We start from the raw sequence: 19,060 nt of genomic DNA, 5'->3' as shown, positions 1-19,060 counted from the left end.
GCAAATACAGAAAATTCCCACAAAATATTTAGCTCTTTATGCAAGCCAATAAATTAATTAAGAGAAACTGATATAAATCAATGGGACATACAATGTTCTCCATAACCATAAATCCCAAACAGCTTGTTCCAAAGTAGCTAGAAACAAAGCAGTGACAGGTCTGCACTTCAGTAACATGTGATTAGTGTTAATCCTGTTAAGAATAGCAGACCAAACAAAAAATTTGATATCCTCATATGGTATGGGTTTGTCCAGAACGAAGATATCTAAATTAGGATTGAGGAGAATGGATGAGGAACTGAAAACAAGATTTACAAGAGAAGACAGGAGTCAAGAGTCCAAATTCTTGTTTAACTCCCAACTTTCTAAGCCACAGCAAGAGAGAGAGAGAGAGATTACAGACGGAGGACAGACGACTAAACGAGTTTAACCCAACCACATAAAGGCACCCTTCCAAGTTCCACAAGTCCAAACACTTACAAATTTTACAAACCAATGGTTACCAAGACATGAGGGCTAAAATTTTAAAAGATAAAAAAGTAAAAGTAAACAATAAGAACCAGAAGCTTAGTAATTCGTAGCTAAACCACCTTATGAATTTCTTCATCCTGGAAAAGGCCCCCAACTTACTGTCCTTATCGGGAGTAATGGGAGACCAACCTAAATGCTTAGTAAAAAAATTAATCAGAATATGTTAGGCAAACAAGTCAGAGAAAAACCTCAAAATTTCAAAAGCAATGATCTCAGTATTCCTAAAGATACCATCATCCTCAAGACTCTTTCACCAAGAGCCTCTTTGCTTCCTATTTCCATTTTCAATTTTCAGTTTTATTACAAAAATCACTTTATTTCACCTTGTTTCTTGTTTCTACAGTTTTATATAGGAATAAGTGAAAAACACTCTTTAACTTATTCATTGTTTTTTGTACAAAACTTTGAAAACAAAAAATAATGTAAAAAACAAAAGTGAGGCATTTTGTAATTAAAACTGAAAACATAAAATGAACATAGAAACCAAACAAAACCTAGGCTTTTCCTCCATCTCTGAAATAACTATAAAATAACTTCGCAAGCATCTGCATCTCGATCCAATTAAAGCCTTCTTTTGTTCAAATTGTTTCTTCCCTGAGCTGAACTTCTAAATTAAGTCTCAGATTCTTCCCCCTAACACTAAGATCCTCAACCCTCAAGGGAAATTGTATTCAGACTTCCTTAAATAATGAATAAGGTATAATGACTAAGAAGCCATATGTTTTCAAACCTAAATAGGGTTCCACACCATTTCACCTTTCAAGACTCAAAACAATGAGTAAAATATCAAAAACTGCACAAACCAAACTCCAGGGCACAATAACAGGGATAGTACTTTGCCTATGTCCCGATACATGGTCACCTTGACAAATAAAGTTGATACACTATCCGGTTCTTAGTTTGTAATAATTTTGTTTGCCTTATCATGTTTGATAAGAAAACTCCAAAATTATGGACAAGAAATTTGGGTCAACTTCTTATCATGTTGTAAATGTTAACACCAAGAATCATCAACCGCAAATGTTGTTGGATTTCTATGAAAGAGCTCAAAGGAAGATCAGGAAGTGTCCAAATACTAAAAAGGAAACAGAAACCTGGGGTCCGACCCAAAGACCCTTAGAAAACTTAGTGGCAAAATCTACTCAAAAATCCAAAATGAACAGAAAAAATAAACATAATGAAAAGGAAACCCATTTAATAAATATTTAAAGGGAGACAACTAAAAAAATCTGGAATTATGCTCCATCCATACAACTTCACCTCAGGGAATAATGAAAAATATTCTTTTTCATAATCCTTTCTACTCTCAAAACCTTCACACTGAGTAGAAGAAAAGCTTTCAAACTAAATATTCATGAAGCTTGATAATAACAATACATAACTTATCATTTAAAATTAAGGGTAATAATCAATTGTGGCTTCTTTAAGCCTATTACTTTGTTGAAAAATAGAGTCAACTGGCCATCTAATAAACTATTGCATAATATTGGATCCTATGCTGAGAGGCTAGAACAAAAAAAAATGAAAAGGGATTAGAATTACATGGTGATTTACATATAAACTAGCTTCAATGTCATTCTTGGTGAATGTTCTGTATAGCTGTAGTGATACTTTTACAATCATATTCCATGATCTTCATCCAGTTCTCAAAGTCTCCAATTTCCTGAGATCAGGCGAAAGTTTATGACAAGTTTAGAACATTTTATCAAAATAAATAATTAAATTATAAGCTACACACAAAGCATCCTTTAAATAACTTAAATTCGACCATTAACACTGCCCTTGAAAGAAAATACACAGCATATAGATTTAACATGAAGAGACTAGACCTCAATCCTCTCCTCCTATCTCCATCTTTATATTAGATCATATGATTGCGTACAAGGAATCCCTCAAAATAAAGGATTCTAATTTCTATGTAGTCAACTGATTTTCCATATAACTGTACCACATGATTGATGCAACAAACCCCATTTCCAGAATCAAACCTCAGCAACAAACTTAAAACTACAACTCAATCACGGACATATACTAACTACAGAACGAAAACAAATTTTCTTATGTCAGATAGCGCTAGAGACTAGAGAGACACTCACATTTGTGTCATCAATCTAAAGCACAATGATATCTGAGAAGAAGAAACATCTTTGCCAAAGTCTTATTTATCAGCCCAATTATAAACCCATGAATTCAAGAAAGCAGGCATGTCAGTCACAACCCTTAATGCCTAACTATTTTGCAACCAAATAACAACAACAACAACAACAATCATATACAAATAGAATTCTCCAAAATTAACACAAAAGTGGCACACAATAATCCTAACCAAGGATTGCATTTTGTTACTTTTTCCTTTTAATCCAACACCAACAATCAAGAGCAAAAAATTCCAACTTTTTCCAATATACAAAGAAAACAACAAAATTACAAAATACCCATCTCAAATTTGAGTAAATGCAATACATTCATCGATATAAAAAATGATGGGTATAACACATACATGAATGACAACAAGCAAGTACCTTGAGAGCTGTATTGAGAGAATGAGTAGCAGCAAGCCACTGATCCGTTTGCTTCATGAACCTGGTGATAGTAACAGCAAGAGCTCGAATTTCATGCTCAATCCGCTTCTGATTGACGAAGGAATCTTGCACCCCACCATTCACAGCTTCCACCAACAGATCCGAAACACGCTCTGCTTTTCTCATTGCGTCCTTCTTGGCTTTCTCTGCATCCAACGCATGCCCAATTGAAAACACTTTGAATCAGTAATGGGAAACGGAGCAAAATCAAATATTGAAAGAGGAAAAGAAGGAGAATGAGGGGAGAGACCAGTGTGGTGAGCGAGTATGAGAGATTTGTGGTGGTGAATTTGAAGCAAATTGTGCAGAGAAGCTTCTAACCCCTTTGGCTCTGTGGTGATTCCAACATCGTTTTTTTCCATTGGATTGGAAGCTGTGAAGCCCCTCAAGATTAGGAACTCTCTGCTTCCAAGTTCTGTGAAAAGCAAAAAGTCATCAGAGTTTTCAGGAGATTGAGGTTGTTTTTGTTTTAGAATTAGATTAGATGAATTAGGGGGGTGTGAGCTAAAGGAATGAAGAGATTTGCAGGGTGAAGGGCTGGGGTTCGAATCCTCATGAAGGAACTAATTTACTAACAATTAACAACTAACATTGGCCTATTAAAAAAAAAAATTAGATGGATTAGATTATGAGATAAACGGCAGCCACAAGTCCTAAATAAGTATTACTGCCCAGAGTACTTTTCACTTCCTTAATAACCATTTCACAGTCCGATTTCACTACTAACTTGTTCAATCCACGTTGAGCAGCTAGACGCAGGCCTCCATGACTCCCTAGACCACAGCCACGACAACTCCTTGTTGAATTGTGCTCTTGGCAGTCTTTGCCGCCGCCACATTCCCATATGCATCATAGATCACACAGCCAAAACCCCAATCGTCTTCTCTACATGTTCAATTTGAAAACCCTTGGCTCCGGTAGATACCACTTACATGTCGATGGGGAGGGATTATGCACCACGCTCGAGGGCACCAGAGCCATGATCTCATGAAATTATTGGACACCTGTATCTGGTGTCCGCGCCACCTATTGGATGTCTATCACCTTACCCTCAAAACACAAGGTCCAAGCCCTCCATATCTGGTAAAGAGTGACGCACACCATCTCCACAACCTCTGACAGGGTGTTTAGGATCAGATCAACCACCCATGAACACCTTTCGCATAGAGTCTACCTTGCATGGGAACAATCTCTTTTAGAACTCACCATATAAAATGGGCCTCCCTTGGTAAGATCATCAGCTTCCATAACTTTCTCCTAACCCGGCTATCTATTCTTGTTTACCCTCCCACCACATCTGCACTTCCCCATTTCCGAATACAGACTTAACCGTATAACCTCCCTGCGTCGCTACAACCCAAACCACATGATCATTCTCCGTTAAGCTTATAATTAGAATTCTCAAAATTTGCTCAACTTCAATAGGAATGAACAATTGTTGCACTACTTAAAAAAATGATATATAAAACAATGTAGTCGATGGTCCAAGGAACCTCGTCAAGAACCATACAATTACATTAACACCAAAGCAGGGTCGTAGATAGCATAAGGCCATTCAGGCCCATGCCTAAGGCCCCCATAAAAAAGGCCCCAAGTAGTTGTAGTATACCCACTTCCCCAGCTCCAAGTCCTATTCTAACAAAAATAAACCCCAACATATACTTCAGTTGTTTACGGGAAACACCAAAACAAAAATAAAGTGGAAAAGTCATAATCTATAGATTTCGACCATTTAATGTATGAGATTTCACCTAAAATAAAAAACAAAGTAAATGTGGAAATTTTTACATAGTCAACTATTATTAAAAAAATTAAACAATAAATTATTATGTTTCAGCTATAGCTTAAAAAATTAGAATCCTCTTTCACTCCTAAAAATTAGCCAACCAAAAAGGAAAGTTACAACAATATTATCATTGATATTATTTAATATATTTTTATTTATCACAAAATAAATTAAATTTTGCTTAAATTATATCTATAGTCAACAATGTTAGAAGATAGATTGAATGGGTTACCTATTTTATTTATTGAAAGCGAAATGTTAGAATTGCTTGATTATAAACTCTGATAAATAATTTTGCAGCTCAAAAAAGCTAGAAGATTAATATAAAAAATGAGATTTTATATGATATATTAAGTGCATTTAAGCCCCCAAATAATTTGCGCCTTAACCTCCCAAAAGTCTGTACACGGCTCTACACCAAAACCACCCCAAAATAATCTCAAACTTCCTACAATCATCCTGGTGACTAAGGAATCTATCTTGTAACATTGTTGACCATAGATATAATTTGATAGCAAAGAATGAAGGGTATGAAAATTTTGCTTTTTTCTTTATCCTTTGCACCCTTCATTCTTTATCCTTTGCACCCTTCACCCTTCTAAGGCAATGAACTATTGTCTAAAGATGTTGAAGGTATGAAAAACACTAGAAAGGGGGGTTTGAATATGGTTTTGTAATAAAAACGTTTCCTTTTTGAGTTTCACGTAAAACATTTGGTAGCAAAGAATGAAGGGTGCAAAGGATAAAGAAAAAAGCACACATTGATTTTATCCTGGTTCACTTGAACAAATCATCAAGCTACGTCTAGTCCACCCATTAAGGTGATTTCTTCCTTCGTTGAATGAAGGTAATCCATTAATCAAAGGTTGTTACAACTGTACTCGCACAACTTGCTAAGTGACTAACACACATAAGAACTAGCAACCACTAAGACACACAAATCTTAGTCTTCTTAAGGATCTTGACCTAACCGGTCCCTTAAGGAATACAAACAATATGATCAAAGTTTGGGTTTACAAAGAGTGCTTCTAAAACAAGCAAGGTGTAAACAAATTTAGAACAATGAAGAAAATGATTGCTAAGGTATTCGCTTGAGTGTAGGTTGATTGCAATAAGTTTCTTAGCATTTTCTTCCTTTCTTCAGCTTTTATATACTCCAAGTCTTGAGTGATTTTTCCGTTGTGAAATTCTATCCGTTGGAGGGTACATCTGGAATTTCAGGATAGTACACTGCGATTGTACTATTTGATAGTGACCCTTGCCTTTTGCATTTGACTTCTGATCTTCAGAGGCGCTTCAAATTTGAACTTGTGAAACTTCTAATCAGAGTCACGAGGATGCTTGGATCTTCAGAACTTCAAGTCTTCAGCTTCTGGACCGTTCACTTCAAAACTTCTGGTCTTCAGAATAGAAGCACTTGTTCTTCAGAGTCAGCTTTTTTTGTGTCTTCAGAATCTTCAAGTCTTCAGAGTCTTTGACTGTTCACTCATAACTTCTGGTCTTCAGAGTCTTCAACACTTAATTCTTCAGAACCCTCATTAGAGCTTTTATCTTCAGAACATCTGAAGCAATAAACTACCGTTCATCAGAACGTAGTGAGTGCAGAAGCGGTTTGTTGGTCAACACTTTGGTCTTTGACTTCTAATGAATTCCACTTATAATCAGAATCAGAACCTGTTTGTCAAACACACAAAAGACAAACGTTAGAGTACCAAAGTTATTCATACACACAATATATACTTGTTATCATCAAAACCTAAAGATGTACACAAAACTAAATCTTGGTCTAGATGTATGGAAAGAACAAGTAGAGCAATACAGACAAGCGAGAGACCCCTCGTGTGTTTCGAACACCTTTGTGGGGAGAGCACCATGCATGTAGGATTAGTCATAACAACAACTTCACACACACACACACACACACACACACACACACACACACACACACACACACACACACACACACACACACACACACACACACACACACACACACACACACACACACACACACACACACACACACACACACACACACACACACACACACACACACATATATATATATTTCTAGAAACAAAGATCATTAATTGATAAGGAAATATCTTGGGAACAAAGCTCTCCCAAGTAAGCTTAGAGACTAATAAATTAAAGGGAAAAGAGAGAATAATTGTTCCTTCACACCTTATCCTCAAAGATGAGGTGGAAAGAGGTGGAGGAAGAGAAAGATAAGAAGAAAAGAAAAAATAAGAGAGAGAAAATATAAGATGAGATAAATGAGGTGGAAATAAAGTACGGGTATAAAAAATAAGGTGTGTATATCATTGTTTGGAAAAGAAAACATGAAAAGGAAACTACAAAACAGAAAGATACCATAACGTACAGCAAATAAAAAACGAAAGCAAGAAATGGAGGGGAATTGGGTTTAACACCCCAGCCCTTAGGCTTCCCGCCCCACTTAAAGTGGGGAAATTACCGGAAACCCTCAGGATTAATATCGGTAAATGATTTTCCGATACGTATCGGTTTATCATTTACCGATTCGTATTGATATAACAACATCAGATAGGTTTTGAAACATAATTTTCAAAACCCATTTCCCTCCCCAAATCACTCCCTCTTCAAATCTCTCCCAAACTTGCGTTCCACCACTCCAAGCTTCGGTCCCATCATCATCAAAGCTTCCTCAAAGTACCGGAACTCCCATTCCATTACATTCAAAAGGTAAGTTTGATTTTTATTGATTCTCTCACATTGATTGATGATTAGAGGTAGTTGATAGATTATTAGGTGAATGTTGAACACTAGGGTAGTTGATTATTGATTAGAGGTAGGTTTTATTGACTGAAATGGCATGAAACGGTCATGGGCACGAGTGGGTCGTTTCCAGTTCTGGTTTCTGGGTTACTGTAAAATCGGAAAAACATTTTCCGATTCTGTAATGGAAAATGTTTTTCCGATTCTGTAATGGGAAAACATTTCCCGATTGTAAACCAGTTTAAGGCAGTTTAAGCCAGTTTTTTTAAGCCAGTTTTTTTTAGTTTTCCTCCATCTATTGGGTTGAATATTTTGTACAAATTTTCAAATATTTTAGTGTCATGACACTGGGAAAGGGTGTTGATGGTATCGGCTTATTAGAACTAGGGAACTTCCTTAATGTTGCATTTGAGTTATCTAGATTGACAAATTAGAAAGGGTGTTGATGCTATATGAGAGATGTTTGTTTCTATATGAGAGATGTTTGTTGCTATATGAGAGATGTTTGTACAAGTTGTAACTGTTAAAGTTGTTCAAGTTGTAATTTGATGTTAAATTTGTTTGCTTTTCATAGGAGAATGAAGGGCGGGAGGAAGAGGTCTCGATCTTCTACAGTCGATGATGCAGAGGATCGCCACGAGCGCTTGCATGCTTCTACGCGGCGCGGCGACCATCGAGCAGCTAGTCAGGCGGTTGAGGCTTCGGCCCCGTCTCCGTCTGCTACTCCGGCCGGGGCTCCGTCTCCGTGTCCGTCTGCTACAGCTCCGTCAGGTGGTCCATCTGCTACAACTCCGTCAGGTACTCCGGCTGAGCCTCAGCCTCATCCTACTCCGGTCTCTCCGATGGTTGAGTTACCTCTTGAGGAGACATCTGGCGAGCAGTCTTCTTCGGAGCCTAGTGGTGAGGAGTCTGCTTCTGAGGCCAGTGGTGAGGAGGAGGAGCCTCTTATTCTCCAGGAGGAGATTGATGCTGCTGATGTTGTGCCAGAGGGCGGCGCGGATGACGACCTCATCCAGAGGGTGGCACCGTTTCCCGGGGGCCTGAGGATCTTTCGCTTCTTGCGCATTATCCTGACCACAAGGCTCCTTGGACGTGGCAGGAACTTCTTCGCACAGACCCGCGGTACGTGGACCGTCGGACATTGAGGGTGGCCACTGTTGGGGGGAAGGTATGGAACCTCCCCTGTGATGGCGATTCAGAGGCCCACACACATGTGCGACAGCTGCTGCAGCAGACGGGTTTGTATCACCTGCCTTGGTGCGGGTTACCGGAGACAGACCCAGCTGTCATACTGGCCCTTGTTGAGAGATGGCATGAGGAGACGAGTAGCTTCCACATGCCGTTCGGGGAGATGACTATCACCCTGGACGATGTGTCGGCTATTCTCCATCTTCCCACAGGGTCGAGGTTCTACACTCCGGGCAGAGGGGAGCGAGATGAGGTTGCAGCGCTCTGGGCCCAGCTCCTAGGAGGATCTGTTGCTGATTATCTGGCTGAGTTTGAGGCGGCGGGTGGCCAGAACATTCGGTTCATTACTCTGAAGACCATGTACACGTCTGCTATGGATGGTATGTCTTAATAATTACTTTATTAAGTTGTATTTATTTTTAGCGTATTATTAATAACTGTTAACTTAATTCATTTCATTGTAGAGGGACGCTATGAGGATGCTGCTAGGATCTGGCTGGTGAACCAGCTTGGTGCCACCCTCTTTGCCAGCAAGAGTGGTGGTTACCACACTACTGTCTACTGGATCGGGATGCTTGAGGACCTCGGTCGCGTGTCGGAGTACGCGTGGGGTGCGATTGCGCTGGCTTCGTTGTACGAACAGCTGAGTCGTGCTTCCCGCAGGAAGACAGCGCAGATCGGTGGGTTCACCTCCCTCGTGCTGTCATGGGCGTATGAGTACATATCCAGCAGCGTCATTATCAGGACGGAGGTCCCCGGCTACACACAGAACCAGCCTAGGGCGCAGCGGTGGTCCACGTCTCGGATCGCGCATTCCGGACTCGATGAGAGACGAGTCATGCTCGATGAGCTTACAGTGGATGATATCACATGGACCCCTTTTGAGGACCATCGAGATGTTCGACCGCGGGATCCCAGGGCCCTCTATTCCGGCTACATCAGGACACCTTACGGCCGGTCTGTGAGCCGACATCTACCAGAGCGGGTTATGCGCCAGTTTGGCTTCATACAGGACATCCCTCGACACCCCTCTGAGATCCAGACGACGGGGTCCCTTGCTGAGACCACAGATGCTGCCTATGCTGAGTTTGAGCCGCACCTCCGCCCTCAGGGGATACCTGCTACATATCCGGGAGAGGCGATGGAGGGTTACATGAGGTGGTATAGCAGAGTGTCCCATGTGTTCATCATCCCTGAGGATAGGAGGGAGGAGCTTAGTGTCGTGGTAAGTTTGGATTCTAAACTTGTATATTATTTTTTTTTTATTCATTCAATTGTGATTTTTGTTAATTAAATTATTTTTGTATATTATTTTTATGCAGTCTGCCATACGTAGGGGTGTGGAGTTGTTGGAGCAGTCCCTGGAGGTGCCAGGTGCTCTTGCTCCAGGGACACAGCCCCGAATCCTCACGGAGAGGGCGCTCGATCTCTTTCGACGGAGTTCCTTCGTTGGTACCCAAGGAGTTGCCTTTTCTGCTATTCGAGGAGCCGCAGCTGCGGGAGGCAGAGCTCGTGGAGGCAGACCCCGTGGAGGCGGAGCTCGTGGAGGCAGAGCTCGTGGAGAGGGTGATCCTGGAGAGGGTGTTCGTGGAGGTCGAGCGCGTGGACCCAGAGGTCGCAGGGGGCGGGTTGGGGAGAGTGATTTTATTACACTTGTTATGTATATGTTAGGACTTTTTATGTTATGTTATGACTCTTACCTCGTTTTATTTACATGTGTTATATTTTTAATCTTAATATTATGACTCTTATAATGAAAAAAACAGAAACAACGACAACATAAATAATTCAAAGCATGTAGTAATCCATGACAATAAGTTAAACGGTTACAAAACCAAATTAAACATACATAAGCAACACCGAAAACAAAATTATTCCTCTGTGATATCGATGAAGTCATGGGGTCCGCAATCTTTTGGGAATACCTTCACTAGGTTGGGCAATGTTATATTAAGATAACAAACAGTTCCTCTAGGTGCAAACACAGCAACCTGCAAGTGAAATATATACTTTAATTAAACCATGCTTATCTGTCCAAAAAATGAAGCAAGTTTCATGTTTAGGTTTCAGACCTTTTGGAGAACGAGAACAGATCCAACAGTTATGTCATTCGCAAATTCACTGTGAGTAAAGGCCTTGCGATGGATGCTAGCATCAACAGCACCCGTGGGGTCCTAAATGTTTGATATCGTTTGACAAGTAAATAAGAACGGTTAGTCAAGGGGGACCAAAAACAAGGCCTTACAAAAGCAAGGACAAGACATACCTTGAGGGTAACTTTCGCATCTCCAAACTCATTGGGAGTGCAAGATTTGATAACAGCAACAACATTTTCCACCCTCTCAACGTTCGCTGTCAGAGAGCCCAACGGAGTGGCTATTCCCCACTCTTGCAGGGCTGATAGCCAAGCATGTGAGTTGAAATCAGGATCGGTTTCGGTTGATCCATGATCTAGCACACGCCTCACGATTTCTGGGTCGGAATGAGTGGTGTGTTAGGGGTGGATCTACGGGCATACATGGCAGCCTGGATGGCGCCAGCCGGGCCAGGAATGAGAGGACGAGAGCTGCCAGAGTTGTTGCTTTGACCTTTGCAATGGCGGAGGAATGGATTTGGGTCTTGTTCCATTGTGTAGAATGAGGAGTAAGAAGAAGAGTCAAGACACAATAGACAGGAAGATGAGGAATGAAGAGTGAGAAGAAGAGGCAAGACACAACATAGATTTATAGCTCAGGAGTGCGGTCAAAACATTTAAGGTGTACTGGTGGATGGTAGAAGAGTGGTTGGGGCTGGTGGTTGAGAGTAATGTCAGGGTTGGTGGTGGAGGGTAATGAAAATGAAAATGACAAGAGTACATCAAATTAACATTACCAAAAGTACACGCATGAACCTGTCAATCTACGATGATGTCTAGGTTTTCATCATTAACAACAACCTGTGATAAGGGTCACATTCTACCAAATTACAAAGAGTTTACAAATTAATATTACACAATACAAGAACATTCAATCTGTGGTGATGTTCACATAGTTCGCATGACCACTAAAAGCACCAAGCCAAGCTTGGAATTGTGCATCATACATGCCTAAACGTGGACCATATAAATTGCGCCAGTATTTGGAGGCAAGATCAGCGTGCCAATCCCACTGGGGAGCAATAGTCGGCATAGGATGTCCAGGAGTTAATTGGAGCTGCATTTTAGAGAATAACCATAAAATTAGATAACTTCCACATACAAAAATTAATCGACAAGCTAGTATTAGATAACTTCCACATACAAAAATTAATCGACAAGCTAGGCAACTAAAATATTAGTGTATTTGGTCAAAATATACCTGTACCTAGTGATTTATCAGTGGAAAGTATGTGTTATGCTCATCTCGTGGGCCGGCTCCTATCAGTGGAAAGTATGTGTTACAACCCATAGAGGATAAGGATACGAGAACCAATTGGTACTTTGTGGCAACAAGGTATCCCATCTCTGGCAGTTGAAACCATTTGTCAGGGGTGGCCGGGTCACCAATAGGAAGAGTGAGACGATCATGTAAGCCATAAACAACATCTGTGCCCCACATCCTATTATACATTAACACATTGGTCTCAAGTTCTTGTATCAATGTAGCCCTAACCCAAGGCCAACCGTCCTGACCGGCGGAATGCCCCATTAATGCAGCAATGGATCTATAGCCACAGTTACCATCATCCTCAACATCTGTAATTGTGCCAATATATGGATGGAGAAAGGCTGGAAAGTTACACATGAAATGGCTTGTATCAGACTTCTTCACACGCTTCTTCCTCTTTGATGGTTGTGAAGACTTCTTTTCCTCTTTAATCTTCTTGTCAGTAAGTTCAAACGCTGAAGGATCACGAGTCAAGGATCCTATTGCTCGACCCTTGGGTTGTTTGCTCTCCTTCAACTTAGCAGTGTGGTTGGACTTTATCCGAAGCTCAGGAGTACATAATGTACTCCTTTCAGGACAATATATCGCCTGAAGCTTCCTCCTTACCATACTCTGCCGTCCAGTATCCAAAGAATGGAAATAACGTGTCAGTGCCTCAACTTCTAGGTGCATCTCTCCATGGTTTAGTCCGCAAATATCTGAGCTGCCAGTATCTGCAACAGGTACATGCTCCCAACTTAGGCTCTTCCAGAATGGATGAATGACCTCGTACGGAATCCTCTCATAATCTGCAAGTTCACAGACATGTTACATTGAATCCCAAATATAAATAATTGGAAGTAGTTGACAGGAGAGTGGTTGACCGGTAACCTGCAAGTTGACAACCGCAAGGTAGTCCATGAGTCTCTCTCAATAAGCAATCGCATCTGCCGCCGCAGGCTCGCATTCTTGTCAGTTCAGCATCAATGAGTTTCAGGCATTTGATTGACACAAATCCCCTAATATTTGTGTAGAACGGGGTCTTGAAAAGGTGATCAATTTTATTCATACTGCGCTCAAACGATGCTACTATCTCAGTGTGACGATTGGTGGTCAAACTATGCGACGCATCCCATGATGTGGCCAGGTCACCCTTACTGTTCCGCAACATCAACTTCAAGCTGGCATGTGCACCTTCAGCCCTGCAAACCAACAACGCACATGTAAGAATTAATACTGTAATAATCTATGAAATGAAATACATATAACAAGTCATAACATAATTTTTGTACCTATTACTTGTTGTTGTTCCAAAATGCATCACATGATTTGTCCATGCCTTGGAAAATTTCTGCTTGTGGACCAACCATGTAGTAGAACAATAAGTGGCAAATTTCAACTTGTGTTTATGCTTGCACATGTTAAACAATTCAATCCAATGAGCTTCAAATTCTGGAACTGTTGGAGCATCTACCAATTCGGCCCACTTGTCCATAACCTCTTGAGCAAAATCATCCGTGCCAACATACTCTTTGCACTTTGCCAAAACACACTTGTTGATGTGCCACAAGCATAGTAAATGGGTGGTGGTGGGAAGGCTTTGTGAAGCAGCACTCAATAAGGCAAGATCTCTGTCCGTCACAATCACTCTAGGCAACCTGGATTGGTCGAAAATCAGAGACTTCATACACTCCAATGCCCAAATGTAGTCCTCTGTGGTCTCACTGCCAATGTAACAGAATGCTATGGAGTATGTTTTATCCGTGGAGGTCAGGCCAACAATCTCGAGCAAGGGTAGTTTGTATTTGCTGGTCTTGTATGTGCAATCCATGATCACTACATATGGGAATGTGTTGAAAAGTTTGACGGCATTCGGATGAGCCCAAAATATATCTCTAATCACTTCCGATCCGGGTTCATTTCGTTCGAAGTGAACATACTTCTCACCGTCCAACTTCTTCAGCAAGTATTGTATCTCTGTCAGTGACCCACGAACGGATTGTCTGAACCGCTTGCAAACACCATAAATTTGTTGGATGGTAGTCAAGTTTGAAGGATTTTTTTCCTTCAAGGACGCCAACATCTTTCTAGGTGGAACCCAAGTCTTAGCCTGATTTATCACGTCTTCCTTCGCCTCACTATTCAGTCGACCAGCGTAATTGTGGCCAACTAGTGACTCAGCTGCGAGATGGATGTGTCTACCGTCCATCACCTTCAACCACCAACCTTTATCATCTTTCGTACGTCGTCCTTTTAGCCTAAAAGGACAACCTGTCTTTTGTGTTGACGTTCCTTCAACAAGATCCGGTTCTCTGTTGGGAATATACGCACCATGCTTCTCACACCCCAGAATGACATATTCTTTTCTTCCCTTCGCACCACTATCAGACTTTGTTGTCACCAAAACAAAATTATTTGCCATAGAAATGTCGCGAACCCATTTCATAAGATCATCTTTCAAAGGGAAACGCTGTTTCAGGATAAACAAGGCATAATGCATAAAACAAGGCATAAACAAAGCAAACAAAGCATGCAAAAATTTGTGCAATGAGTACCTGATCAGTATGATACAAATGAGAGACATCTATAGATATAATCGGAGGTTCAGCTAGTGATGGTTGCTCCTCTGGATTATCATTTTCCAATCCAGCAGCATGTATCAATTGTGATTCACCAAAGAAAAAGGACTCTGTCATCCCTGGAACAAAAACGGTAAATCAATAACCGACCCTATAACGGTAAATAAAGTTCCGGTACTATAACGGAAGATCATAATCCGATACATTAACGACAATTCATTTACCGATTCAGTTCACGATTCAGCAGCCTAAATTACCAACTTAACTAACTAAACTAACTACTTAAACTAACAACTAACTACTTAAACTAACTATAAATAAAGTACCAAAGCTAACAACACTTACCAGAAGTTAAAAGCTTTCCCTTGGTGGTGGTGGTGTTGGTGGTGGTGGTGGTGGAAATGTGGAGATGGTGGTGGTGGTGGGAAGGTGAAATGTGAGGGAGGAGTGAAGTAATGGTAGAATAAGGTAGTTTGGGCGAGTTATGGGGGGCTGGTGGGGGGTTGTTTGAGGGAGGAGTAATGGTGGAGGGGTTGGTGGAGGGAGGAGTAATGGTGAAAAGGTGATCAAACTGCCAGATTACCAATCGGTAAATGATATACCGATATCAATATAAGAATCGGTTAATGATTAACCGATATTGTTCTTCGTGTTCTGGGTAATGAGATAAAGGTGTTCATACTGAGGAACAATAACGGTAAATGATTTACCGATTGATATTTTTACATCGGCAAATCATTTACCGATGGGTAATTTTGGAATAAAAAAAAATGCTGGGGCGCGTAGCCTAAAGGGTGGGGTGCCAAACCCAAATCCCGAAATGGAGCGGCAACAACAACACATCAAAAACAGAAGAGAGAGCAAGGAAAGAGCAGCAAAAGTAGCCACACGGCGGCAGCATCAATCTGTAACAGAGCCATACAACACCAGCTCATTTGCTCATCGTTGAGTCCACTTCGCTCCCCCCTATTAAGCTGAGACAGCTGTAACTAGCAGCCCCAAGAAACTCTCCCTTCGAATCACTTCCCTGCTCATCGATTTGGCTAATCCCTGTATCTCCTTGTATATATATAAAATATAGTACTTCGATATTATTCAAAAAAATACACAACGGATACAAAAGAGCTAGTGTGTGTATATATATATATATTGAGGGGTCGTCTAAATGACCCATGATAAAGTTTGGATTAAATAACCCATCATTTAATCCAATGGAGATAAGTGAGTTGAAATTTCTATATTTTATTTATTAATTTATTTCAAACTCATTTATCTCAAATGTGATTGGACGATGAGTTATTTAACCTAAATTTTATCATTGGGTCATATATTGATAGCTTTAACTCGATCTACTATTTTCAATTTGAGAGATTCTACATTTTTACAAAGATTTTGCATGTTTTGTAGGCTTAATTGAATAGCCATTGTTTGGTAGCCATTCTTTAAGCTGACCCAAATGACCATCGTTTTCGTCAGCTCATAGAATTTATAGTTAAGTGAACTTCGTGTTGATGGAGACTTAACTTGTCTAACAACTAGCCGGACAAAGGCGAAGTTCATGACAAATTACTTAATAATCTATGGATTGCTCAAGCAAAGTCACTATATTGGACACTATTGAAAAATAGCTAAACAAAGGTTAAACACATTCACTATTGTTAATATTAAATTCTATAAATACCAAGGTTATTAAAACTGGACATGTGATCAACCCGGTGAGGCACTGCTTCACGGTTCACTTGTTCAACCGTAGTTGAACTGCGGTTTGACAAGTATTACTGATTTAAATTAAATAAAATTATTTTAAAATAAGTATATAATTTAGGTGCCCACTAAGGTGGTCAAGTTTTTTTTTTGTCCACCGGTGCACCATATTCATATACTGTTAGATCTGAGAATTTTGGAATATTCTTTTATTGGATGGTTAGGATTGAATGATGATAAAAAGGGTAAAAATGTAAAATTATATTCCTCTTCATTCCAAATACACAGAAAATACCCATAACCCAAGAACCAACCAACCAAAACCCCCATGAAATCAGGCCACTGTAGGACTCGACGGTGCTGCTCATGTCGCTGGTGGTGGGCCGAATCGGGTCGAACTTGGAGAAGCCATGGGAGAGGGGGATCAACTGCTTTTAATTTTTGATTTGTGAAGAGAAGAAGGTGATAGATCTGTCATATGTGCTTGCTTTAGCTTTTTCTGGGTCTCATTTTCTGAGTGCGACAATCCAAGTGGGAAGAGGAGGAAAGGATGGCGGAGCAGCGGAGGAGGATGCATGTCTTCTCCATGGAACCCAAAAGACAGATCTGTTAAACACTTTACATTTTTTAAAATCTGCTAGTTAAACCCCAAATATTGATGCCTTGACCGACATAAAAATTGCGCCTTGATGAAATTGAAGGAGACATGTTCTTTCTGCCCAGGCGAGTGCGAGTATGCAAGCGAACATGGTGTATTGGTGTCATGACTTTAACATGGAATCTGCAACAATATAATCTGGAATCTGCGAGCGAACATGGAAAATATCACTACCGCCATCATCTGTTGGTTTTTTAGTTGACTTGAACATCTTCAACTTTCAACTCAAGTGAGATGAAAAAGGCCATGTGCAGGAGGGTGAGGAAAGTAGGAGGAAGATGGAGAAGAAGAGGGTAAAGTATGAAGTACCCTTGATAAAAAGTCAAATACACCCCTGGTCCACCGGTGGACCAAAAAGAAACTTGACCACCCTAGTGTGCACCTATAATTTATAAGGTAATAATATTGAATACAAAATTAATTATACATGTATGAGTATCCTTATTGAATAAAATCTATTTTTATTAAATTTCATTAAAAAAATATTTTTTCTAATTTTATAAGAATTTTTTTTAATTTAGACTGGTTCAAAATGGTCCTAGCCGGTACAATAACATCGATTTTTTGATCGGATTTCCCCCGGTTGACAGTCGATTCTTTGATCGGATTTCCTCCAGTTATCACCTACTGAATTGGTCATTATTCCTAGTCGGACTGGTATGATTTTATGACTATGATAAATATAGGGTTGATTATTCCTAAACTTAAGCATTGCTCATTTTTTTACATATTGTTCTTATAAGACTTTGAGATATTCTCTCTAATCTTGAGCTGATGTGAATGTCGGAGTGTCTTTTACAGATATATCCCCATGCATGGTGGATTCACACTTCTCTGCCACATCTCTGTCTGGGTCTCCACTGTGCACCACCAAACTTGAACCACAGAAACTCATCCCCCATTGTGGATTCACAGTTGGTTTGCTAGTAACTGCCGACGAAGTTAATCATTGCTAGATTATAGACAGGAAATGTCATCCCTAATGTATCGATGATGTTCTAAAAAAACCATATAGAATAATTACCAACTAGACCAATACTGAAGATATGACGGTCGTCACATTCCGTCGAAAAAGTATATAGTTGTCGATGATTTTTTGCCTTTACTGACAATAAGTCATAGGTAGAGATGCATTTTCTTGTAGTGGAGAACATTGTGAATGCAAAACATTGAGGATTTTAAATTGTAGAATGTGCTTCTTTGGTGTGTGAAACAATGCAAATCAATAACTTCTCGAATGCAAAACATAATCTCAAAGCTCAGATATCTCTGAGCAATGAAAGAATAAATTAAATGAGAAAATATTCCACATAATTCATAAGCTACACAAAGAAATGAAGCTTATTGTAATATATCTCATTTAAATCTTCGTCTATTTTCTCATTTAACTTTGTACTACCTAAAATTTTGGTATTTGGTTATCAGCAGGATTTGAAGTTTGTACCTCATATATTGAGTTCCAACGAAAACCGTTTACGAAAGTGTTTGATGGCACAATACGAAGTTTATTGCTAAGTTTTTTTTCTCTTTTTATTGACTATTGATTTCAAATCTTATCTCATTAATACCTATTATATTCGTTGAATTCGTGACTCGTGAGTTCAATCTTTCGATCGCCATATATAATTGCTCTTTTCCATTATTCTCTTTCTCACCCTAACTAAAGAAATTGCATCAGAGTTCAATTTCGAATAATTGTTTCCCTCATTTTTCTTTTCAACCAAACATAGCAAAAATGGAGGGATGGTAGCCGACAATCATAAAATTGGGTGGGGATTTTACAACAGCAGAAGGTGGCTATGGAAACTTTGAATCCTGGGAACCTAAAGAACCAGTTTTGCTCTTGATTTTGTATTCTTGATGTTGGAAAAGAAGAGGGGGAAAGGAACGAG

At 39.9% G+C, this 19,060-nt stretch overlaps 1 protein-coding gene across 1 annotated transcript; it reads right to left on the bottom strand.

Moving 5' to 3' along the window:
* Positions 1 to 1,858: 1,858 nt before the first annotated feature.
* On the bottom strand, positions 1,859 to 3,684 carry LOC130733893 (biogenesis of lysosome-related organelles complex 1 subunit 1). Its single transcript, XM_057586177.1, is given in 4 exon segments — positions 1,859 to 2,194; positions 3,054 to 3,259; positions 3,364 to 3,612; positions 3,615 to 3,684. Coding segments are annotated over 4 exon segments (600 nt in total). The 5' UTR covers positions 3,670 to 3,684; the 3' UTR covers positions 1,859 to 2,104.
* Between the last annotated feature and the right edge of the window lie 15,376 nt (positions 3,685 to 19,060).

This window comes from Lotus japonicus, chromosome 1, assembly GCF_012489685.1.
Source record: "Lotus japonicus ecotype B-129 chromosome 1, LjGifu_v1.2".
In the NCBI taxonomy this organism is placed as follows: domain Eukaryota; kingdom Viridiplantae; phylum Streptophyta; class Magnoliopsida; order Fabales; family Fabaceae; genus Lotus; species Lotus japonicus.
This window is presented reverse-complemented; position numbering and strand designations above follow the sequence as displayed.